Source organism: Macaca mulatta, chromosome 3 (genome assembly GCF_049350105.2).
Source record: "Macaca mulatta isolate MMU2019108-1 chromosome 3, T2T-MMU8v2.0, whole genome shotgun sequence".
NCBI lineage: Eukaryota > Metazoa > Chordata > Mammalia > Primates > Cercopithecidae > Macaca > Macaca mulatta.
The window spans coordinates 189,857,871-189,883,697 of record NC_133408.1 but is presented as its reverse complement, the minus strand read 5'-3'; the positions used below and the strand labels follow the sequence as shown (position 1 = coordinate 189,883,697).

Sequence of the window (25,827 nt, the reverse complement as noted above, 5' to 3'; positions counted from 1 at the left end):
TTTGGAAGCAACCTAAGTGTCCATAACAGATGAATACACAAATAAAATGTGGCGCATATACACAATGAAGTACTGTTCAGCTATCAAAAAGTATGAGATCCTGTCATTCGCAACAACATGGATGGAGCTGGAGATTACTACGTTAAGTGAAATAAGCCAGGAACAGAAAGACAAACATCGCATGCTCTCACTTATTTGTGGGATCTAAAAATCAAGACAATTGAACTCATGGACACAGAAAGTAGGACAGTTACCAGAGGTGTGAGGAGGAGGTGAGGATAGTTAATGGGTAACAAAAATATAGTTAGAATAAATAAGACCTAGTATTTGAAAACACAACAGAGTGACTACAATCGATAACAACTTAATTGTACATTTAAAAAACAACCCAAAGAGGCTAAATGGATTGTTTATAACACAAAGGATAAATGTTTCAGAAGATGAAAACCCCCTTCTCCATGATGTGATTTTTACACTTTGCATGCCTGTATCAAAATATCTCACGTATTTCATAAATATATACACCTAACATTAAAATTTTTTTTAAGTTTTAAAAAGAACAGCAATGTTCTTTATCCACTCATAATAACTGGAGGGACTCCAGCTTTCTTTTCAGAGATGGCAGAGAGACTACTATTATTTTCTAACAGAGGCGGAAACTGAGGCCCAGAAAGCTTAGATGCATAAACAAAGCCACCCACTGTGCGAGATCTGGAACCCTAATCTAAAATGGTTCATTCTCCTTCTGTCCCTTCATGCATCTCTTCAGATCTCAACCCACCTACTTAGTAATAAGATTATGGGAAATCGGGAAATGATACCTCAAGTCAAAGATTGGTGTGCAGGAATCTGAATTATGAAACAGTTTCTCTTTGGTCATCTGTGCTCAGTCTTAGGGAAAAAAAGTCCTTACAGATGTTTGGAAATAGTATACATGATTAAGAAAGTTATGGTGAAATCTCCAACTATAATTGTGAATTTGTCTGTTTCTCCATTTCTGTCAATTTTCACTTCTTGAATTTTGAAGTTCTGTTATTTTTTGAAGCTGTTAGTTATTAGTTAGGTGGATGCACAGCCAGTATTATTGTCTTGTTGATGAATTAATTTATTATTATTATACTATTTATTATTATGAAGTATTCTTCTTTATCCCTGGTGAAGAGATAGCACTGTTCTAAAGCCCACTTTGTCTGATAACTAATATAGCCATTGCCGTTTTTGTATGTCTAATGTATGCATCATATATATCTTTTTCAGTTCGTCTACATTTAACCCATTTGTGCTTTTATATTTAAAGTGACTTTCCTTTAGATAGCATACAGTGAAGTCTTGCTTTCTTATCCAATCTGACAATGTGTCTCTAATTGGAGCATTTAGAAATTTACATCTAATATGATTATCAATATGGTTGTGTTTAAATCCATCATTTTGCTATTTGTTTTTATTTGTTCCAACTATTCTTTTTGATGCCAACTTTGTTGTTTATTTTAAAATGGAGTCTTGCTCTGTCACCCATGCTGGAGTGCAGTGGCGCGATCTCGGCTGACTGCAACCTTCGCCTCCTGGGTTCAAGCGATTCTCCTGCCTCAGCTTCCCAAGTAGCTAAGACTACAGGAGTATGTCACCACACCGGGTTAATTTTTGTTTTCTTGTTTGTTTGTTTGTTTTTGTTTTTGTTTTCTGTAGTAGAGATAGGGTTTCACCTTGTTGACCAAATTGGTCTCAAACTCCTAACCACAGGTGATCCGCCTGCCTTAGCCTCCCAAAGTGCTGGGATTACAGGTGTGAGCCACTGCACCCAGCCTTTTATGGCAACTTTTTAAAATTTCTTTTTATTCCCACTATTACTTTATTAGCTGCACCTTATTTTATTCTCTGTAACATCACATTCGACCATCAGTAAATATTATGTCACTTCATCTGTAAGACCTTTATAATATTATACTTTCACTCCCTTCCTTCCATCTTCTGCATTATTGTTATCAAACATTTTACATTTACATAAAAGGTAAATACTATGAAAATGCTTTTAAGAATCTATCAGCTATCTTCCAAAGAAATGTTAAATGATAAAAATAATATTTTATATTTATCCAAGTATTTACTATTTTTGATCTCTTATTCTTTTGTGGAAATCTCAGTTGACATCTATTTTCATTTTCCACCCACTTGACCTATCTCATGAATCAGTCCTGAGCAGCCTATTGTCCAATGTCTGGAAACAATTCCTTTATATATTTTACCATTTTTCTGGTTGTTTATGGAAGGAGGGTAAGTAACAATTCCCATTACTCTATCATGGCCCAAAACAAAAGATTCTTCCCCCATTTCTTTTCTTGCAACGTATTCATTTAAAAATACCATATAATTTGTACTACTGATTTTTCTCCATTCTGAATTTTTCTGTTTAATATCACTTGCCATGTTCCTCAGTCTCATACATTTTTATAAACTGGAATTTAGTTGTAGTTGATTTGATCAAAGAGGTCACAATCAAGTTCAATTTTTCGACAATATTACTTGTAGATGGTGTTGTATGTTTCCATCAGGGGGCACTTGATGCTTTGCTTTTTCTCTTTTTATGTTAGCAGTTATTCATGAGCGTTGTGTAGATGCATTACCTTATTGGATATTGTGAACTGGTGATATCATATTCTAACATGTCCTTTCTGTTAAGTAGCTAGAATATTTTTTATTAAGATATTCTCTTCCTCTTCAATTGTTTAGTAGCTAGAAGAACAGTTTATGCAGGCAAGGGAGAAGAATTGCTTGATAAACATCAGGATGAATTACAAATGAATAAAACATTTAAATGCTAGAAAAAAATGTCTTAAGTCCTAGAAAGAAACAAAACAATTCCATTAAAATCTATACATGTGGAAGGTATGACTCAAAAACCAGAAATACATATAATTTGATTAATTTGCCTGCATAATAGTGATACACTTCTACATAACAAAAACAAAGTAAAATATGACAACCTGAAAAATAATATTTGTAACTCACAGAATAGACAAGTGACTAAGCTCTTCTTGTGTAGAGTGTCAGGCTGTGTTTACTGCTTATTACAAATGTATCACTGTGGTGCTGGATGTCAACAGCTGGGGATGCTGGGCATGTGTGAGGATAGGGAGCGTATGGGAACTCTGTGCTTTCCACTCAATTTTGCTGTGAATCTAAAACTGCTCTAAAAAATAAAGTTTGCTGATTGTAAAGATACAAAAGTCCAACAATTCATTGTAAAAATGGACAAAATATGTGAAAAAAATTTAACAGAAAAACAAACTGATATTAAACATATAGAAAAGATGCTTAATCTCACTCACATGAAGAGAAATGCAAATTCATCAGATTTTCAAAACCCATAATAGGAGAACAAACACGCACCTTCACACTTCATTAGTGAAAATACAGGGTGGCACAACCTATGTGGAGGGAAATGTAGCAAACAATGCAGTACTGTTTGAAACTGCAAAGTTTTAGAAATATCTCAGATGAAACAGTTTAACACAAATGCAGGTATTGATAGACAAAGGACTACTATGCAGTTGTATGAAACTGTAGATACTGAGATGGAGCAATCCCCATGATATGTTGTTAAGTGAAAAGAACAAGACATAGAGCCATATAAACAGTATACTACCTTTTATGTTTTAAAAAAAAAAAAAAAAAAAGGAGAGAGAAGAAATTAAGAATCTATGGCCAGGCACATAGGCTCACCTATAATCCCGACACTTTGGGAGGTCGAGGTGGGAGGATTGCTTGAAGCCAGGAGCTCAAGACCAGCTTGGGTAGTACAGTGAGACCCTCCCTGCCCCAGTCTCTGCAAAAAAAAATTTTTTTAACTAGCTGGGCATGATGACACTTGCTGGTAGTCTTAGCTACGTGGAGGCTGAGGCAGGAGGACCATGAGCTCAGGAGTTCAAGGCTGCAGTGAGCTATGATCATGCCACAGCACTCCAGCCTGGGTGACAGAGGGGTCTCTGTATCTGAAAAAAGAAAGAAAGAAATTAAGAACGTGTGCTGTGATTTGTTTATATTTTTAGAAAGAAGCAATGTAAGTATACCCAAGAAACAATGGTTATTTTTTAAAAACTGTGGGAGAACCAGGCAGACAAGGTGGAATCAATATATCTTAATGTTTGCCTTTTCATATTCTTTTGTTGTTTGAATCACGTAAATATATTATTTATTCAAAAATTAGATATGAAAAGAGTCCCCAGTCTTCCTTATCACAAAGTCGTAATATATTTTTTACACTTAAATTTATTTTATTTTTTCCAAAGGAAGTTGAATGTAACATCTGTGCTGTGTTGCAGCTGCCCCAACAACCAAAGATTGCTGTTGTACCCTTATTTGTACAGAATATAATTCTCTAGCTGAACCTTGTCTGATGTTTACAGTCTGTTTTATTTTATCTCACAGATGCAAAGGGAGAAGTGGATTTTCAGAAACAGTCGTCCATTAATGAATAAAACTTAAAACAAATATCACAAGCCCCAGAGTTTGTCTTAAAAAATTATGTACTAAGAGTTAGTAGTAGCTAGAGGTGATTTGTTCATTAATTAAAAGGGGAAATAGTTTGTAATGCTAAGCTAATATCAGAGTACTTTTGGGGAAGATAAATATGATTGAAATATTTTGGTATGCTCTTGGAGTGAAACAGAAAAACAGATTGTCTACCCCACCAGGCATGACCGTTGATATACTTAGACAAAACCTTGGCTTGCAATGTTGTTGGATTTATTCAAAGCCATTTTCTTAAAATATTTGAATCTGAATATTACCTTTATTTTTCTCTTGGCATCTCTTCTGTAACCAAACATATCTTAATTTCACCTGAGGACAGATGGGTGCCTCCAACAGAATTTAGGATGTTCATGTGCTTAGAAATACTAAAAAGTAAGCATGTTAATACTTTTCGAACCACTATTCACATGCCAGGTATTACTGTTTAGATTCAGAGTGCCGATGAGCCCCTTCTTTCCTCGATAGCTCTGAATAATAGCATATATGCATAAAGAATGAAGTCAGTTGGGCAAATGATAACCTTTTCATCCAAAACACAGAACCCCCTAAGATGTTGGAGTGAAGAACACAGCAAGAATCAAAGTTCAAAATGAGGCTTCCCAAATCTTCTTTCTAAATGGAGTAGCATGAGCCCACAGTACAACTCAGCTAACATCCATACCACATTAGACTGAGAAAAGTAAACCTGAAGAGAAAAGGTTAGCCTGAATCTGCCGAAATAGACCTACTCCAGTCAGCTTATAACATGGAAACAGGAAGCCCCAGGCAGGCTACCTACACATGGGTGCAGGGAGATCTAGGAACCCAAGAGAAGGAACATGGAATCCTGGTTTGAGGCAAAGTAACATTAGTAGTGAGATCTAAAATACAATCTAAAAGTTAACAGTGAGCTGCTACTAGGTAGTACAGCTGTCGACAAAAAAATAATTTCCAAACCAGGAACAAAACAATACTTTCCAAAACAGGTTCCAAACCAGGAAACTGTTTCCTGGTTTGAGGCAAACTAACATTAGTAGTGAGAACTAAAATACAATCTAAAAGCTACCGGTGAGTTGGTAATAGGTATGCAGATGTCGACAAAACCATAGTTTCCTACTGTCAATAACAAACATGTTTCTATATTGCAACAAATAAAATGCTATAATGTAAATACTGAAGAGTGATCCCATTTTTAATGAATTGGGCCTTCTAGGCAAACTCTTGTCAAAGCAGCAATTCTCTACTTGCTGTGTGATTGTAAACTTGACTTTGGAACTGGCTCTTGTAATACAGTCTACTGCAGCCTTCATACATATTGCCACTGTATTCATACATATTACTACTGTAGGGGTTTGGAAATCAAGGGGACAAATTGTGGGGTGTTAAAAACCACAGACTATTTTCCAAACCTATAGCTTCAAATTTTACATACTTTGCTTGGTGCCCAGATAAAGGGCAGTACAATGTTTATTCTGCATCCAATGAGATGATTCTGCAATTTTTGTCCTTCATTCTGTTAATATGGTGTAATACATGACTGATACTTGTATACTGAACCTGTCTTGCAACGATTACTACATGTGCCCCCAGGTTATGTGTGAATAATAGGTGCGAGATTTTGCATTATACTAGCTCTATCCTGCACAAGAATAGCATGCCATCAAGTGCAGAAATCCTTAGCGAAAAATTCTGGACATAGTATTTCCAATAAAATCAGTAACTCATCAAGCAGTTCTAAGTACCCTGTGAGGAGCCAATATTGCAATGACTTTTAGAACTCCAGTTAGAAGAAATGAACAAGTCATTGATCTTAAGCTGCATGAGGAGGGGCCACAGAGAATATGAAACTAGAAGGGCAAACAATAAGCCATTTCCCAAAACATCCCCTAAGAACAAAGGAAGTATGAGGCCAATCGCTGCAAAACAGGAAACACACCCCAAAATATCTTCTGTCAGCCAACATTAAGAGATTTTAAGATAGCGGGGAAAACATGAGAACCTAAGAAACTGAAAACAATCAAACAACTGAAATAATAAGCAGCAACCCGCAAACAGCTAGGAAAAAAAGCAGCTGGAGAAAATTCAAAAAGAAACAGCCCTTCTCCAGGAGCTAGAAGATTTAGAAACGAGTCTTTTAGATATTTCAGGAACATAAACGGAATGCCAGAAATCAGTATAAATATATCTTCTTGTTAAACCTAATGGGGTACTCTAAACATTCTTATGCCCATACTTGATGATCATTTATAATGTATCCAATATTCTGAATACATGGGGTTTTTAAATGTTTATTAAATTGACTTTTTCTACCTTTCAGTATAATGTGGAAGGGGGTAGGAATGAGTTTTCTTAACCAAAGCTTGACAGACTAAAAGAGAGATATTATTATCCACTAAAGAACAGTCTCTCAAAGACACAAATAAAAGCATCTTACACTTTTTTAAAAGAGAAAGGAGCAAAAGGAAGAGTGATCAAAATCAGGAAGGAAGGCTGTGTGCTGACTTTGCATGTTCTCTGCAGAATCTCCAGTAAAATTTCCTGAAACTAACACAACAGGAAAGAGAAAAAGTTGAATAGGAATAATTGTGCGTGTGAATACCAGGTTTTTTTGTTTGTTTGTTTGTTTTTTAAGTAACAGTAAAAACACCACATTTTAGGCTTTCGGAGTCTTGCACCAACAAAGAAACAGTGCAGAATTCCATAGGACTGAGGATGTAGAGGAAAGGCTGAGGAAAAAGAGGACTCTTAGAAAGTGGAGAGGATTTCAGGATTTTTCTTTCTTTTAAATTAGTTCTATATTTATTCTTTTTCATTACATTGCTCCTTTTTTAATTTTTATTTTTATTTCAATAGTTTTCAGGGTACAGGTGTTTTTTTTTTTTTTGTTACATGGATAAGTTGTCTAGTGGTGATTTCTGAGATTTTAGTGCACCTGTCACCCAAGCAGAGTACACTGTACCCAATGTGTAGTCTTTTATTCCTCATCCCCCTCCCAATCTTCCCTGCTCCCAATTCCTCAGTCCATTATATCATTCTCATGCCTTTGCGTCCTCATAGCTTAGCTCCCACTAAGAAGTGAGAAAATACACGATTTGGTTTTCCATTCCTGAGTTGCAGGTGGGATCTCCCAGGGCACCACTAGACAGATCAAATAATGACGTTTTTCTAGAAATGGGACTTTTAACGGGGTCTAACTCCATTCAGTTCCCTTCAGTGGCTTCCAGGCTGCTAGTTTTCATAGTGATTTTAGTTTTTTTGGTTTTCGAGGTTACCACGGAGTTGGGGGTAATGAGAAAGGGGCAAGTTGAAACATGACAGAACTCACTATTCTTACTACTTTTCTTGAATGAACCCTCTCAATATTGCTTCAAGCCTTGGATTGATACCCAGAGTTCTGGGAAAAAAAAAAAAAAGTTGATTCTGACTATTTTTGACAGTGTTCTCTATTTTTGTGGAGATTTTTGGAGGGCATTATTCTGCTATTCCCACTGACATCATCTCACAATTATATTTGTCTTATAAATATATAGCATTATGTTTGCAGTGTAAAAGATAATTTGAGAGAAGCAAGCCTCAAAACAGGTCCAATCCAAAGAAACAGTTGCAACAATCCAATCCAGAAATGATGGTGACCATAACTCGAGTAGAGATAAGGAAAAAAAAAATCTGGATGGGATATGAAGCCTTTATAATACACAACTCTTTGTTATTTATTGGAAGAAACAGTCAAGGCTTCTGGCTTGGACAACTTGACAGACTATGGCACCATTTGCAAAATAGGAAACCCAAGAACGAAGGGATGAACAGCCAGTGGAGCCAAAAGTGGTGCCCATGAGAACCTCATTACCCAGTGAAAACACAAATAGAGGAAAGACCAAAGGTGTTTAGCGCATGCTCCAACACCCAGTAGACCTTGCAGTGTTGACTTGAAGCTATGGTGGCCAGCAGGATTAAAAGGCATGCTTTGTAGTTAACAGTGCCTAGTAAGCAGCACACAGTGGAGAAGGATTTGGATCAGGACAAAAGTAAAAGATAAATGCCACGTGACAAGTGACAGAAATTTTCGGTAGCTAATGTAACTCATCCATTGGGAAACCTCAGAAATAAATTGAGGGGAAACAGGAACTTGCTGGCAGCCCATAGTGCTGCAAGAGCAGGTGGGTTGTAAGCTGGGAAAACATTCATAATTACTATCGACACGATGTCATTTTAAACTTCAGGTTACTGATGATTTTCGAAGGACAAATTACAAATATATTCCCAGAGGGTCTTTTAGGCATGACACCTTGGCCCTGGCTTAACCCCTTTTAATCTAGCCTACACACTGCCCTGTAATCTGTGGGTCAGGAAATGCAAGCCCGCCACACCACCACCCACCAGCATACATGAGGACGATGTGAAGTGAAGAACAATAAACAGGAGCTGTTTGTAGCTGAAGAGGAAAATACATCATGCTGATCAAGCTGTTCACAACTAGATTTTACACCAGCCTGTTGAGCATATCCTGTGTGTATTCACAGAAATACAGAGGTGCAAGAGTGAAAGCCACAGAGGTTTGTCACGAACATCAAGCTGCCTCTCATGGGAGAATGAGAGGTGAGGCCTGCCAATGCCTTCATCTGCTAGGGAGGATGATAGTGCGCTAGTGGTAGAGGCTGGACCAATGGGCCCATGGAACAAACTAATGTAATGATGGGCTAGGAAGGAGAGGGCTTTTACTGAAAAGGTGGATGCTTCATTTGAGGTAGGAGGAGAAGAGGCTCATAGCTAAGTGGCCTGGGGATTCTTCTAGGGAAGTGAGCTTGCTGGCAGGCTTCACAGATCATGTCAGCAACTCAGCTGACTCCCTTGCAGAAATTTAGCCAAATTTTATGGGATTTTCTGTCTTTATGGTATCATGAAACTTTTTTTTTTTTTTTGCTCTTTATGCTAAGCTCATCACAAAAGCCTTGTCCTTCAGTACATCTTTCTCAGTGCAGGAAAAGAGAGAAATGAAGTGAAAAGGATTGCTATGAGGAAGGAGAGGAGGCTGGGGGTGCTGGAAGACACTTTGTGAAAAAATAAGCATGTTCTTAGTGCATTAGCAAAACAGAGACACTGTAAATAGGCAAAAACCACTTCCTTAGAAGTTACCTCTCCCACTGTCTAGTGAAAAGAGGTTTGGACCATCTGTATGTCCTGCAATCTATCACATTGTTCACTGTATCAGGGTCTCTCAGCCTCGGCACTATTGACATTTTGGTCCAGATAACTCTTTGTTGTGGGAGACTGTCCTGTGCCTCTTAGGATGTTCAGTAGCATCTCCCGACTCTATTTACCACATGCCAGTAGCACCCGCTCCCTGTTGTGGCAACTAAAAATTTCTCCAGGAGGCTGGGCACAGCGGCTCACGCCTGTAATCCCAGCACTTTGGGAGGCCTAGGTGGGCAGATCACGAGGTCAGGAGATCAAGACCATCCTGGCTAACACGGTGAAACCCCATCTCTACTAAAAATTAAAAAAATTAAAAATTAGCCGGGCATGGTGGCGGGCGCCTATAGTCCCAGCTACTCGGCAGGCCAAGGCAGGAGAATAGCCTGAACCCGGGAGGCGGAGCTTGCAGTGAGCCGAGATCGCACCACTGCACTCCAGCCTGGGCGACAGAGCAAGACTCCGTCTCAAAAACAAAACAAAACAAAAAATTCTCCAGGAATTGCCAAATGTCTTCTACAGGGCAAAATTGTTCCCAGTTGAGAACTAGCACATTACCTCAATAACGTCACATTTAAGAGGCAGGACAAGCAATAGGTGCCCAGCATGATAGCGGCCTTGGTAAGGCACATATGTTTGAGAGAGCAGAATATCAATTCTGGACTTCCAGCTCAAGGAGGGTCTTCAGTGAGACATGGAGGATGTCAGCCAATTACGCCAGTGAGGAAGGGATGCCACTCTTGAAGGCTTTCACTTCAAAAAGAAACTTGCCATTCAGCTCCAAGGAATGCAGCTAGCTGGCAGCCTCCAGCTGCAAGGCTGTCAGGTCCCACCTCAGCTTCTGAGCTGAAGCCATGCTTTCTCCAGCCAGTCCCTAGCCTAAAGCTGAGCACAGCAGAGCTCCTAGTGTCTGTCCAATGCAGGACTTGGCTGTTGATCTGTCTTTGCCCCAGAATTCCCTACTGAGCTGGCCTGGGCTTTGCCAGGCTCTCCCTGCTCAACTCAGCTCCTCCCCACTTTCCTCTTGCAAGTGTCCAGTCTAAATGACAGTCTGAAGGCTTTCCCTGACCAATTCTGCTTCTTCCCTCTTTTGTCTTCCATGGGCATTCCCCACAAATAAACCTCTTGTGTTCCTAACTCTTTCTCGGCATGTACTTCTCAGAGAAACTGACACAGCAGTATTGTCGCCCTGCTCAGACTCAGACCTAAAGAAAAACAGCAAGGTATGTTAGAGCCAACCTGTGAGAGGATGCCACATTGCTTAGCCCACACATCACCCGCCTTGTGCAGCTCCCAGTGTCACCTGCTCAGCCATAGGTAGCACACTGGGATTTGTTTCTGTCTTCAAGCAGACGGGAAACTCAGGGAAGAAGCACAAAATGCCTTTCAGACTTTATTCCTCCCATGTTTCTGGTTCCAATACTGGTTATGTTTATTTGTCCTTGCTATAGTAAGATGTCCAGAGTGAAAGATAACTGAGCTGTCTGGGACCTGCCACCCAAATGGCTGTCACCCAGTCTAAATAAATGTCCTCAGGCACCAAAAATACAAAAACCTCGCCTGAATCAAGGCATCTAAACATCTCAATTGTTTCTTCATGAAGGTATGCTCCTTCCCTAAATCAGAAAAATAGAAATCAGAAAGAGAATATGAATTCATAATCTGATTCGTCTTTATTATTTGATTCAACTAAATATATTTACACACTTTTTTTTTACTTTCCAACTTTTATTTCAGGTTCAAGGGGTACATGCACAGGTTTGTTACATGGGTAAGTTGTGTATCACAAGGGTGTGGTGTACAGGTAATTTTGTCACCCAGGAAACCAGCATAACACCAAATATGCAGTTTTTCAATCTTCACCCTCCTCTCACCCTCCACCCTCAAGTAAACCCTGGTGTCTATTGTTCCCTTCTTTGTGTCCATGGCACACACATTTTCTAGAAGTTATCATGTTAAGGGTTATATGGAATCCAAAAGTATTAATGGCAACAGTCCATGCTCTTTTAAATGGATTAATGTTGACAGTAACCTGATATTGTCGAGGGGAAGAAAATGGATGACAAAGATTATGCCCTCAAACCATGTACAAAGTGCTCAACATTTAAAACATTTTACCCTATATCTACCCAGAAGAAGTTTCCAGATTTCTCTTCACATATCACCCATCTCTCAAAATAATCTGCTCAGCCATGGAAAGAACACCACTGTCTTGAAACCAAGAAGCAAACTCGAGTGTAGAAGCCACATCCCAGTGCAGGTGGGACAGAAAGATAGAACAAAACTGGGATGTTGACACCCACAGACCCAGACTGCCTACTCCTCGGCTTCCTGACATGAGATACAGGAAGCCCCTGATGTTTTTAAACCATTATGATTGGAGTTCTCTGAGTTTTAACCTGTTTCCTAACCTCAGCAGAAAGAGAGGGAAAAAGAGAAACGCAATGGAGATTCCAATTAACCTTCTCTAGAGGAAATCTAGAACAACACTTAGAATTATAGAACTTCGCAAGATTCTCTGATTTTGGCAATCTTACTGTGCTTCAAATTTCTGTTCTAGTCTCTGTCACTGTGATAATTAGCAATAAAATCATTCAGAACCTCCGTGACTCTTGTCTGTTTCCTCAGGGACAGCCAGCAAGAGGAGACTATGTCCCACTTCACACCTAGGCGTGGAATGTAAAGAGCAGTAAGGAATAGCTACCATGTGAAGAAAGGAACACTCTAGCTCTGAGTCACATCCCAAAGGAGACGGGAGAGCTCAGGGAGCCAACAGCCCTGGACAACAGAGAGGCCCTCTGGAGTCTACTGCCCACTTCTGCCATGCCCAGGAGTGTGCTGAACGCTGCCCTGGTCTCATGTATCTGGATCCCCCGAGTTGTTGCATGACTATCTATATTCTGATGCCAGGTGGCCTCAGCCTTGATCACAGTGGCTATCCTGATTCCAACCTACCTACACAGGTGAGGTGATTCTTGTGACTTGATTCTACCTCTTATTATCAGCCTAATGTCTGAAACCTTTTTCCAGATTTCCCCAACCTGTATCTTCTCTCTCCGTTATAATCCCCTATTATTCACCCCCGCCTGCAATTTATTTATCTATAAATAGCTGATACATCACAAGGCGGGATGTATTTGCCTCTCAGGCCCTTAAAGCCATGAACCCTCTTCCCTTCCCACAAGTCATACCATGTCCCGCCCCTCCCCCCAACCTGAGGGTGTCTCTAACTGAAGAGATCCCAGGCACTTCGGCTACCTATGGTAACTTATCTTTTAAATTTTTAAGGAGTTTTTTGGCTTGGGACATTTCCTGGACATTTTTGGTTAGTTTGCTGACGTTCTCCTGTGTATGGGGATACCCGGACCACCCATTCTTCTTTCTCAGATTATTGACCATTGTTAAAAGAGCTTTCACCTGGGTTTCCTGGGCCTGGCCAGTTTCTTTGTTGTTAAAAGCACAATAACGCCGCTCACACTTTTTAATAATGTTCTTAAGGGCTTTGTTATCTGAGTTCCCGATGAAGTCTTCCAGCTTCCCTGTCCCTAGGTCTTCCTTCCGGGTGAACAGCACAATCGTGTATTTCATAAAGTCTGCTCCAAAGATGGCCTCCAGTTGTGCCACCGCTGTTTTGTCCTCTTCAGTGAATCTTCCCAGCTGGAACACCAGGACAAAAAATGTGTCCCCTTTTTCACAGCAGGACAAACAGCGCTTGACCTCCTCTTCTAACTGGGATGGGTCCTTTTCGACATTCAGCATCTGGTTGAAGGAAGGAGTGTCCACAACCACCACCTCCTGTCCGTCCCAGGTCCTCCTGCCACTCTGGCTGGTCTTGGTGACCGGCTGGGCCCGGAGCTGAGAGGTGAAGATGAGGCTCCCCAGGATAGAGTTCCCGGTCGCACTCTTCCCAGTCCCACTTCTCCCCACGAGGACAATGCTCAGGGTTTCTGTCAAAGGAAAGTGGGAAAGATTCGTGACCATGGGCTGACCTGAAATTGGATTTTAAAGTTATCCCATGAAGCAACATTATATCACTAAAACAAACAGGATGTTCAAACAGCATCAAGGCCTCCTTCTCACCCAAGCAGGGGGATCTCCAAACACGGGAATGACTTGAACCAGTTTGCTTAGTCTGTGGACTCACGGCAGGACTTGGACTACAGTCTCCATCCAGGGTTCATCCACCAATGTGGCACTGTTCCTATCACTGAATTGGCTCTGCTCCCTTTTTGCAGCACCTTCCAGACTCCCTGGCACCTGTGAGTGCCCCCTGGCCTTCTTACTCTCTACTTCCCTCAGCCAGGTCCCGTCTACACATCTTATCCCTTTGTCTTCTGTTCCTGTTACAACTACATCTTCTCACTCCCAACTACTGCTAACTATAGCAACATCTCCTTACAGTATTTAAAGAATTATTCTGTAAAATTGACTTTCATGAAAAAGGAACTCTACATACCACTGATAGATTACCAGTTTCCTTAGTTATATAAAAATTCATTTCTCATTGAAACCACATTGAACTTAATTGCCTTTCACTGATGAGTCAAAGAAACTGCATGGTTATAATAATGAATATCCACTAACACTATTGGGTGTGTGGTGTCCATGACAGAGAAAGAGAATGAATTTCCCTATAAATGGAATTTACAGATGCATAGAGACCTTACAATATGTGTTCTTTGCAGATTGTCCTTATGCTTTTGTACTTGCACTGTGACAGTCCAGTGCTCATTCAAGTCTCTTCATAGTTCTCTTCCATTATGAATTTCATATCAAATAGCTAATATCTACTTCAATGCAAAGGAGGAAGAAAGCACATCTCATGCTCTTCCTTCAAGGGGAAATTATTAACCTGTTTATCCTGAACCTTCAACTTCATAGTTATGCTCAGCAGATAAACAATAGCTTAATCTTCCAACACTCCCATATTTGTCATATATTTCAGTCCCTACTTCTGTACCTACAGAGGGTATGATTCTCATATACCTCTGAAATCCGACCTCACTCCCCATCCCATATTCTCTAATTCAATATTCTTAATATTCAATGTCTTAATCTTCAACGTTCTTGGAAGATTTCCTTTAGAGATGTGAACCCCCATCTCCACCAAGATTATTCTTTTTTGTCCCCTAACAAGTGACATGCTTAGCCTGACATCTTTGCTTCAAATTGCTGGTGTACTCTCTGGAATATCTTCCAGCTTTCTGCTCAGCCATTTAATCCCTACCCATTCTCTAAAACCTGTTTCAAATTGGGTTTTCTACACACAGCCTCTCCTGAATTTCCCACGTATCTGTACTTCTAAAGGAGGGTTCAATAAGAAGATATGCTCCTTTGGGTTTTATACTCTTCCTGGATGAGGGTGTTTGAAGCAGAAAAAAAACGGGATGAGTAAGAATGGGAAAGACCTCAGCATAGGTAAACTGAACATGTAACACTAAGTGGGTGAGGAGTCCTTCTTAAGTAGTAAAAAGAGCAGTGTGCCAAGCTCTGGGCAACAGTACACTGTGGGGAAACAAAGGGTTGGAAAGCATCAGCTCCGTTCCTCAAGACCCACATCATCCAGTTGAAGAGATAGTAGGGATCATGAAAAAATTAAAGATCAGTTCAAGAGAATGCACATGGAAAGGCTCTAACTTCGGTACAATTTGAGAAGCAAAGAGAGAGAAAAGAGTTAGTGAACAGAACAGACCTGTCCTTCCTTTATTTTTCTGCCAGTTTCAATTTCTTTTCTTTTGTAATTCAACTTTTAGTTTAGGTATAGGTACATATGCACCATAGAATAATAGGCAGCCATAAAAAAAGAATGAAATCCTGTCCTTTGCAGTAACATAGATAGAGCTGGAGGCTGTCATCCTAAGCAAATTAACACAGAAACAGAAGACCTGTCCTTTTTATCTTCTCTATGCCTTTTAGAAAATAAAAAGTTATTGTATATTTTATACTTATTTTTAAATTATATATAAAAAATATATATTCTATTCACAGTTTTACCTTTTTCTCTGAAAACACAATGCTTGTTCCCATTCTGATGCACCATGCTCTCAATTTTTTCCAGGAGCTCATCCACCTGCCTTTGCTCTTCTTCTCCTGTTGCCCGGTAGTTGAAGGCAATGTATCTGTTTTTACATTTCTGAATGAGACTATGGAGAGTTTCACTGCTCCTTCTTAAGACTGTATCTAGATCCTGATCCCCTAAATCTTCTTTCCTGGTAAAGAGTATGACCATGTACTCAAAGAATTTTTCTCCAAAACTGCTTTGGATGGTGTTCAGCACTGCCTCATCATTCTTAGTGTAAAAGCCCAGTGGTGTCACCAGCAGGAAGGCATGGGGGCCTGTACAGATGTGTTTTCTAACTTCTGAGCCAATGTTCTTTAAAGTTGAGATGTCCGGAGTATCAGTGATCAAAACTTTCTTTTTTCTCCAGCTTCTGCTCTCAGACGAGAAGCTCTGGGTTACTGACCGCTCACTAAATCCGGTCTGAAAGGCCCGCCTCCCCAGAATGCTGTTTCCTGCTGCACTTTTTCCAGCACCGCGTTTCCCCACGAGGAGAACTGTCAGTTCTGATGTCCCCAGATCCTGCTCGGGTCCTGTGGACTGCAGCTGCCTCTCCCTTGGGCCTGTGGGACAAATGGACAGGTTCAGAGTCTCTTCCTGCAGTTGAATATGGATGTGGGCAGGTTTTATGATTTCTCATCCCTGCCAACTTGTATAGAGAATGGCAACAACACTGTAAACCAGTAGAACTCTACTCTTGGCCAGAGGCTCTCCATCGAGGTAAAAGCCACAAACAGGGGCAGAAGTGAACTAAAAGATATTCATGGAGCTTAAGATTCCCCAGGAACACGAGCATGCCAACTTTGGCCTTCATTGATCTTGGTCCTCAGGGTTCCCCTCATTTTGTTATCAAAGGTAAGTACTGGGACCTACCAAAGGTAAGTACTTACCAAAGGTAAGTCCAGGGGCTAAGGCAGGAGCAGGGAGAATCTGATTTTCAAATGTCCCTTGGTGTTATAAAATCAAATACACTCAGCAATTTTAAAAAAAAAAAAGGTGAACTAGTGATATGCAATATAGATGGATCTCAAAAAACACACTAAGTAAAAGAAGCAAGACACAAAAACTGCATACTATGTGATTCTACAATCTGAAGTTGAAGAACAGACCAAATTAATCTATGTTGATAGAAGTCTGGACAGTGTTTCTCTTTGGTGAGGGGCAGTAAGAATCTCTAAGAAGATGGAAATGTTCTATAGCTTTATCTAGATGGGGACCCCATACATATAGATATAGAAAAAGGTATCAAGCTGTTTACTTAAGATTTGTGCATTTTACTCTGTGTAAATCGTACCTCAGTAAATTGTTGTAAAAACCTACAAACCCGCACCCTACAACTATCTCTCCACACATCCCCTGGCTGAGGCAGCATCAACAGCAGACCCATGTACTGAGCAAAAGGGAGAGTCAGCAACTGCAGGGAGCTTTCTCTGAGGCTGAGTCATCAACAGCCTTCATGGGAAGGGTCTGAGCAGCAAGTTGGGAAGGTGGGATGGACACAGCATCAAAGGCCCTTGCTGTGTTGCCTTGGAAAACTTACTGCTTTGCGAATCTGTTTCCATGTTGGTAGAACAGGAATCTAATGCCCACACTGAGGTTCAAAAGACTAAAGGAAACAGCACCTGTAAAGCCCTTAGGACCTGACTGTTACGGAAGTGTGCATAGAAGGCTTCACAGGTAAGGAGGAACTTGAGTCAGGCCTGGAAGCACCCCTCCCTCCCTCACACTCCCCACCCCCTTCCTTTACAGCCTTCAGGACTTTTGCCCATATGATAGCACTTTCTTTGCCTCCCGTCCTAACTCCTGCTGGCTAATTGGGTTCCTGTGCAAATACAACCTCTTCAAGAGACCTTCACCTAAATTACTCCCTGCAAAACCATACAAATTAGCTGCCATGTGTAATTCCTCTATTCTCACCAAAATAATAATTTTATATTTATTTCAAATATGGACTCTCTTCAATTTGGAGAGACCATACAGTGCAGTGGTTAAAAGTAGGAGTGAGAAGGGATAATAAGTAACCCGTGAGAGCCAGGAGCTGGTCTGGCCTCCACAGCAAGGCCATGGCACCCTCCTGTCTCTCATCCACAGTATTGCAGAAAATCAGACACAAGTCTGTGGAAGACTCGTATCTTCCACAACCACTCTACAATCATGTCTGAGCACACAAAAACAACAGCATTGCCCAAACGTCCCCTGCCCTGGCTAAATAGATGACAGCTTCCTCCTGATAGCTTTAGCCTCGCTCCACCCTTGTCACTTTGGACAGAAGAATTATTCAAACACTTCATTGTGGAACTACCCCCCACTTCCTAAGAGCATCCATCCCGGAGCAAAGTCCCACTTCCCGGAACCTTCCTCAAAATCATCTAACAGGAGCCCACATCCTATAAAAAGTCCTTCCCAGCCCCGTCTTTCTGACATCCCTGTGACTCCCCATGGTGTGCTGGGCCCTCACAGCCACAGGTCAATAAAGGTACTTTTGTTCAGTCACATGTGTGTTCCTGGGGGTCTTGGCCAAAGGTCATTGCCAGAATTTTGAAATCCTTCTGCCTGAGTACACGTATTTCTGGCTGAGTGCACTCAGCTGTGAAATGAGGATGAGGCTCACAACATCTTCTTTACAAGATTGTTATGAGAATTGAACTGTGTATTTTAAGAGGATTATATATGAATATGCTATGAAGATTGAATTACATGTATATAAAAGTTATTTCCCAGGACATAATGTCAGCTGCAATTTTTTTTTTTTTTTGAGACAGGGTCTTGCTCTGTTGCCCAGACTGGAGTGCAGTGGCATGATCTCAGCTTACTGCAACCTTGTGCTCCCAGATTCAAGTGATTCTCATGTCTCAGCCTCCCGAGTAGCTGAGACGACAGGCATGCACCACCATGCCTGGCTAATTTTTGTATTTTTAGTAGAGACAGAGTTTTGCCATGTTGGCCAAGCTGGTCTTGAACTCCTGGCATCAAGTGTTCCACCCACTCGGCCTCCCAAAGTGCTGGGATTACAGGCATGAGCCAATGCACCCGACCTCAGCTGCAATTATTATCAATACTATTAAAATTATGATTTTATTATTTGGGAGATTTTCACGAGGAAAAGGATCTTATCTATCTTATTCATGACTGGATACTCAGAGCTCTCACAGGGCTGACCCAGAAATAACCCACAAATCCATCAGTAAAGGCATGGTTGCATTGGTTGTGTGTGTCCACGTTGTGAAACGAACTGCATCTACTAAATAGAAAAAGGTAGATCTATACATATTGACTTATGCAGATGTGCAGGATCTATCATTACTGGCAATTGTCACATGAATACTGCACCCCATCAGAGAATTCTCCAAGTTGGTGTTGTCCATGAAGGAGCGATTTCTGCTTTCCTAAGAGGAGTCAAAACTTGGGTAGGGCCGGATCCAAGGCCAAAAAGAAGAGTCTGAGTTAGGAAAGAAGATACAAGAGGCAAGCCCAGCTCTGTAATCCTTCAGAAAAGTCCAAGGACACCCTCGCTGGGACCAGGAACTTTGCTGGTGCTATACCTACTCACAAGTGTTAGGAGTTTCCTGGGGGACAGGTTGCGGGAACCAACCTCAGCTAGGTCCCCAGGGTGAATTTTTGTTCTGGTTTATATGGATAATGTTTCCGCTTCGCTTTGGCTGCAGAATGCATTCAAAAGAATACAAGCGTGAGCTTAATGTTTCTTAAAGATCAACTTACCATGTGGCTTGTCTCCCTCTTGAGATGCAGCTTCATTTACACAATCCTAGAAAATAAAGGAACAAAATAGTGCACACAGATCTAAAACTTCATCTTCCACAAACTTAAAAAAAAAAAGGGGGGGGGGGCAGAGTGATCTGTTGAGTCAGATGTGGTCAAATCAAGGCCCTGGTCATGGTCTTTGTTGCTCTTTGTGGACCTTTCCACAATGGCATTGGATCCTTAGATACCCTGAGGCTGCTATGACTGGTTCTCGGAGAAGGTGATGTTTCCAATGTCTCCTTCCCTCACTACTCCCAGTATGGGAAGGAAGCTTCTTCTAACCTGGGGTTAATTGTCCAATATAATTTGGAATCCTGTCCCCCACCCCGCCAAGTCTGGCCAATGGAGACAACAGGATAGAGAACCAAACACATAACTGACATCCCCTTCTCCTGCCTGGGGAATCCTTATACTTAGTTCCAAAATATTTATTGTTGTGGAATCAAGAAAGGAGGTGAAAAAAAAGTATGCAATCTCGATGAACCTGCTAGTCTTAGAAGCTTCCTAGACTTCGTTTTAACCTTATCTTTGTTAAATCTTCATGCCAGCCAAGGAAACCTTTCCTCTGCTTTCTTGCCTGGCTTTGCCCAATATCATTGATACCCTCAACCATCCCTCTCCCTGCATCCTCTCCATTTAGCTGTCATTATCAGATTTATTTAACCTTACATAGCCCAGTTCAAATTCTTTAATGTTCTCCAAATGCAAAAGATCGTTACGAGGTAAATGTCCATAATATAAAAATTAATGATCTTTGCATTCCCACTCCACCAGAAAAGTAACAGTTGTTAACTGGTATATATCCTTCTATCTTTTTCTATGTTCATACAAATACGTACAAGCATACATGAACATATGGAGACTTATTAAGTTATTCGTTCTATAATCTGCTTAACAATGCATTCTGTACATCTGTAAAAGTCAATATAGATAGAACTACATCATTCTTTAAGTAGATAGAATTTATTCCATAGTACGGACATGCATAACTGATGTAACCATCTTTTGATTGATCAATCTTCAGGTTATTTCTGGTTTTACTGTTTCAAATGATGTTGTGCTAACTATTCTTGTACATCTATCTTTATGTATACTAATTTTTTTTTTATTTCCAGGGCATAGAGTCCTCAAACTATGGCTCTGACTCAGTCTCTGGGTTGTTAAAGTTCTTAATGATTCCTTAATTTATTTAATCCTCAGGCATTTTCATAATCATAATAATAACAGCATAATTACTGAACACCTACCAAGTTTCAAGCATTTGTTAACAACTTTGTAAGCATTTCATTTAATTCTCAGAGCAATTCCTGACATACATGTGATTATTATCTCTGCTTTACAGAAGACAAAACTAAGATGCTGTAGTCAACAAAACTACAGTTATGATTTCTTCTGCCCTCATGGAGTTGGTAGGGAGACAACCAGTGAAATCACTTGATATGGTGGTGACATTGTCATGAGGAAAGGAAACTGTGGGGCTCATTCCAAGGCCTGAGAGCCAGGATGGTCAGGGAGGACTCCCTGAGGAAGTGACTTTTAGCTGATGCAGATGGAGAAATAAAAGGAAACCTGGTACAGGGTGGGAGGGGGGAGAGGAAGAGTCAGTGCAGAGAGAATCGCAGGCTTGAGACTCAGGAGTGGATGTGAGTGTAACTCAGGGGAAAACAGGAAGGCCAGCAGGGCCAAGGCATAGACAGCAGAGCACAGGGCAAGGAGTCAAGCCACATTGAGGATTCTGAACTTTACCTTACGATCAGCAGGAAGTCACTGGACTATGTTAAACAAGAGGGTTTCATTGTAGGAAACTTACTACATACCCATTCTTCTCTCTACTGACATCCCTGTTCCATGCAGCCCTCAAGGAAGAGACAGATTGTCACAGAGGAGGGAGCGCTCAGGCTAGGAGATAAGAGAGCAAGTGTCGTCAGCTCTCTTGAGCCTCAGTTTCCTCATGTGTAGAGCATCTCTCCATAGGGTTGTCACGAGGGCTTAATTAATTCATGTCTGTGTCTGGAATTTAATGGGCATTCAGTAAATGATTTCCCTCTTATTTCTATGCTGCTTGGGCTTATTACTCTTCCCTCTGAACAGTCTCTCTCTGACCTGAACGTCCCCCAGGCTCAGCATGTGCCTGCTGTACACCCTCTGGGGCTTCCCCTTGCCGAATCCTCTGTGCTAGCATCCCCCTCACACTCAGCCGGGAGCGCTTTGTTTCTTATGCATCAGCCACTCCAGTTGAAGTGTAAGCACCTCTAAGGCACAAGACTGCATTTTTGTGTCTTCCTTAGTTACAAATACATTTTCCTTTCACGTCAAAAGCTTAAATAAAATCTCACCCTGGCTGTAATGTGTGAGATGGATTGCGGGATAAAGCCCAAGAATACATGAGGAGAAAATAATTACGTTAAAATAGTATAGGCAAGAAATGATGTAGGCTTGGACCAGGTGGTGGGAGTGGGATGGAGAGAAGCAGGTGGATTCTGGGTATATTGATCCCACAAGACCTGATGATTTCTTGGCTCTCCAAGGAGAGCTACCAGGGTAGCAGAGCTGACATTGGGGTGTGTGAGTACAAAGAGCATGGTGAACATCACAGTCCTTTTCTGAAGTATGAAGGAGAAATCTTATAGATTTAAGAGAGAAAATAAAAAATGTGGACATGTTAAGTGTGAGAAAGTATAAGAGAGACAAGTGGAGATCTCCAGCAGCAATTGTGTGAAGGAAGAAAAACTCAGAGGACAGATTTGGACTAGAGTTACTACTCATTTGAAAACTGTTAGTAGTAGATGAAGTTCAATGCCATAAAAGTGTGGGATCATCTGAGAAGAGAGTACAAAGAATTGAGGAAGGCCAGAACCAAGCCCTGAGGATGTTCATTTTTAGAGGTCAGAGATAAGAGAAGGACTCAGCGATCTTTGGAATAGCCAGAAAAAGAGGGAAAAACAAACAAACAAACAAACAAGGAGAGGGCAATTATATTGAAGTCAGGGGAAGAGACAGTCTAACAAATCATTGTGTTGAATAATATGAGGGAACAAGTAAGATAAAGGTTTAAATTTGTCCATTAATTTGCTAACAAAGCCTAAAGTCCTCAGGCTGATACTTAAAGTACCCTACAGTCTGATACCTCTTAATCCTGCAAATTATGTATAAATATCTTATTAAACAAAACCCATGTTCTGTCACACAATGCAATATTTCATTTATTTGTACCCATTTTCATCCCACTAGATTCAGCAACATAGAAATCTTTCAAGATATTAACAAAATTCTTACTTGAAACCTGCTGCCTTCAGTTTTGAAGTTCACACGATAGGGTCCTCCATTCATATTCACCAAACACTCAACCTTACAAAGGAGATCCGACACCTGGGTGATCCGCTCATCCTTACTATCGGCCTTGTTGTTGAAAATGCAGTATCGGCCCTCACAGTCTTGAACCAACTGCTTGAGAGATTTGTTGTTTTCAATGAAATCTTGCAGCAAGTCATCCCCCAAATCATCCTTCCGGGTGAAGACAATAATGATGTGCCTCCTGGCTTCAGCTCCAAACACTTGTTGGATGCCTGTGACTGTTTCCTCATCCTCCCTTGTGAAATGGCCAATGGCAATTACCAAGAGCAGAGCATGGAGGCTGGGGGCAGAGAGCTCCAAGCAGCGTTGGATGTTGCGTTGCTTGTCTTCAGCACAAGTTATTGAGGAGAAAAGGTCAGGGGTGTCAATGACCACAATCTTCCTTTCTCTCAGGACCTGACTCTCTCTCTGGCACATTTTGGTCACTATCTGATCACTGAACTTGGACTTGAACACATCTTTGCCCAGAATGGCATTTCCTGTGGCACTTTTTCCCGAGCGGCATTTCCCTAGGAGGAGGAGCCGCAATTCGGACATCTGGCAGCTCTGCTCCGACATGCTTTCCTGACACAGGCTCCCGCTGGTTCTGTTGGGACAGAAAGCAACACATTAATGTTCAACTCCCACACAGAGTGGACAGGAGAACAGCAAGAAAAGACATTCTCTTTTCGACTCAAATTGCCGCCAATGAATTTGAGCTACTGAAGTGCTAGACCCGGACTAGATTAGAACAAGAAACGCTTTCCCAGGATCTTCCTGTTCCATCTCTGAGACAAACCTAGAGACCTCTTTTAGTTCCTTGAATTTTTTTTTCCCATTGGGAGCCACAAGGAGCCAGATATGTTAGAAACCATAGTAAACAAGCATGTTTCAAAGTTGAAGGAAATCTCATAATTAATAGTAATGGTCAGATGTTTAAAACATACAGATCTCTGGGACCCAACCTAGACCTATTAAATCAGAATCTCAAAGGATGGAGCTTAGAAATCTGTATTCATCAAATGTCACAGTAATTCTAATGAGTAGCCAAGTTTGGGAAGTGTTGCCCTATAAAATGCAATGAAGTAGAAATGTCTAGAGCATACAAGCAAATATAATGTATGGTATACATGATACTCGGAAAGTACTGTCACAGAAGACAAACTAGAAAACTTCGTCTGTGGGACTCATGATGCACCCAGTGCCAGGTGAAGTTAACAGAGAAGCATGATGTGGTGGGTATGACCATGGTCTTGAACTCTGACCTGGTTCACCTTCTGCTCTGCACCCATTAGCTGATTTGTAGAGGCCACTTAACCATTCTGAGACTCAGTGTCCTAATCCATAAGATAGAAGTGGTATCACCTACTTCAATGATATTTTTATAAAACTCAAATGAGATGACACATGAGAAAGTACCTTGCAAGTTTCTACATATTACCTAAATGCAAAGTGGTATTATTTCAGTATATAGATAGTGCTGCTTAGATTTAATTTTCTCCCTGCAAAGGCTTCCACCTGCCAGGCAAGTCAAGTCCAAAACCCTTGAGCTAATGTGCCAAGCTCTTTGCGTCTGTTTCCAGCCCACAGATTCAGCTCTACTTGTAGCCACTCTCCTCAACACACTGTATGCTCCAGTCAAGTGAACTATTCATCTGTATTTATTTATTCAGGCCCCACCTTGTTTGACATATGTTTTGAGCTGATTTGCTGTAACTGTTCAATCATCCTGCCATGCACAATTTCTTCTGGATTGCCCAAGAGTCACTGACCTGAAATCAAGTGAGGCCTGGAAATGCATGGCAAAACTGCTGCTGCGAGGAAACAACTCCCCTCTACCATAATCACAGGTTTTCCCTTTAGGGCACATCAGCAATTAGCTGTGATTCCCACACAGGGTTACACCAGCGATCCTGTGTTCCTCTCCTTAAAAACTTAGTTTCCAAGACTGCAAACCTGGCCATAATGCCCTCCCCTGTGAGGGTTTACCTATGCAGATCTACAAGAGAGTGACTCTCCCTATGAAACCTTCGTACAGCACCCTCTTGGATGGCCACCCCTCCAGGGTCCATGGTGAAGTCAGAAAGTTCTTCATGTTATTTCACACCCTTGGGCAGTGTCTCTGCCCCTTGATGGGTTCCTTCCTCTTCCCACCAAGCCTGCTCCAGCATCCTTTTTGCACTTGTATGAAAAGACTGAACAACAACAAATAAAACTCAGAGATGCAGCAAGCAGATAAGAAGAATGTGACACACATGAGGACAATGTTGTGGGAGCCCAGGGAGGAGTCAGTCACTGGGGACAGATTGGTACCACTCCATAAAAACTGCTCCAGCAGAGAGCAAAGATCCCTTAGCTGCCAGTTCACAATGTGCTTATACTCATTATCTGATCACTCTGCACCATAACCTCTTCATTCTTTGTATTTTTCTGATTATGAAGTTTGGTGTTTATTCTACAGAATTTGGTATATTCTGAAAATTTTAAAGAAAAAAATCTGGCTCCATCTATGGCTCCATCATACATAAGTAGCATTTGTTAAAATATGCATATAACGTCTTTTCTTTTTTTTTTCTGTTTTAGAGACAAGGTCTGTCTCTGTTGCCCAGGCTGTTGTGTAGTGGTGGGATCACAGCTCACTGTATCCTCAACCTTCTGGGTTCAAGTCATCTCCTGCCTCAACCTCCAGATTATCTAGAACTACAGGCACACACCACCATGCCTAACTACTTTTTAAAAATCTTTTGTAGAGATGGGGTCTCCCTATGTTGCCCAGATGGGTCTCAAACTCCTGACCTCAAGCAATCCTCCAGCTTTGGCCTCACAAAGTGTGTGTTGGGATTACAGACATGAGCCACCACGTCCAGCCCATAATTTCCTCATACACACATATATTTGCATCATCTAGCAATAACTTCTCTCATAAAATATATTTTCATTAAATAAGAATAACATATTCCTTAAAATAAGTTGGA

General features: G+C 41.0%; 1 protein-coding gene across 4 annotated transcripts in view; it reads right to left on the bottom strand.

The window, feature by feature from the left end:
- Positions 1 to 11,406: 11,406 nt before the first annotated feature.
- The window catches only part of GIMAP8 (GTPase, IMAP family member 8), a 33,177-nt gene continuing 18,756 nt past the window's right edge, over positions 11,407 to 25,827 (bottom strand). For all 4 annotated transcript variants that reach the window (XM_001098321.5, XM_077997709.1, XM_015135271.3 and 1 more), the window contains 4 exons: positions 22,796 to 23,459; positions 19,478 to 19,523; positions 15,694 to 16,320; positions 11,407 to 13,646 (listed from right to left, as the gene is read on the bottom strand). In XM_001098321.5, coding sequence (XP_001098321.3) covers positions 12,958 to 13,646; positions 15,694 to 16,320; positions 19,478 to 19,523; positions 22,796 to 23,431 — 1,998 coding nt within the window. In that variant the 5' untranslated portion in view covers positions 23,432 to 23,459 and the 3' untranslated portion in view covers positions 11,407 to 12,957. The remainder of the gene's footprint in view (positions 13,647 to 15,693; positions 16,321 to 19,477; positions 19,524 to 22,795; positions 23,460 to 25,827) is intronic.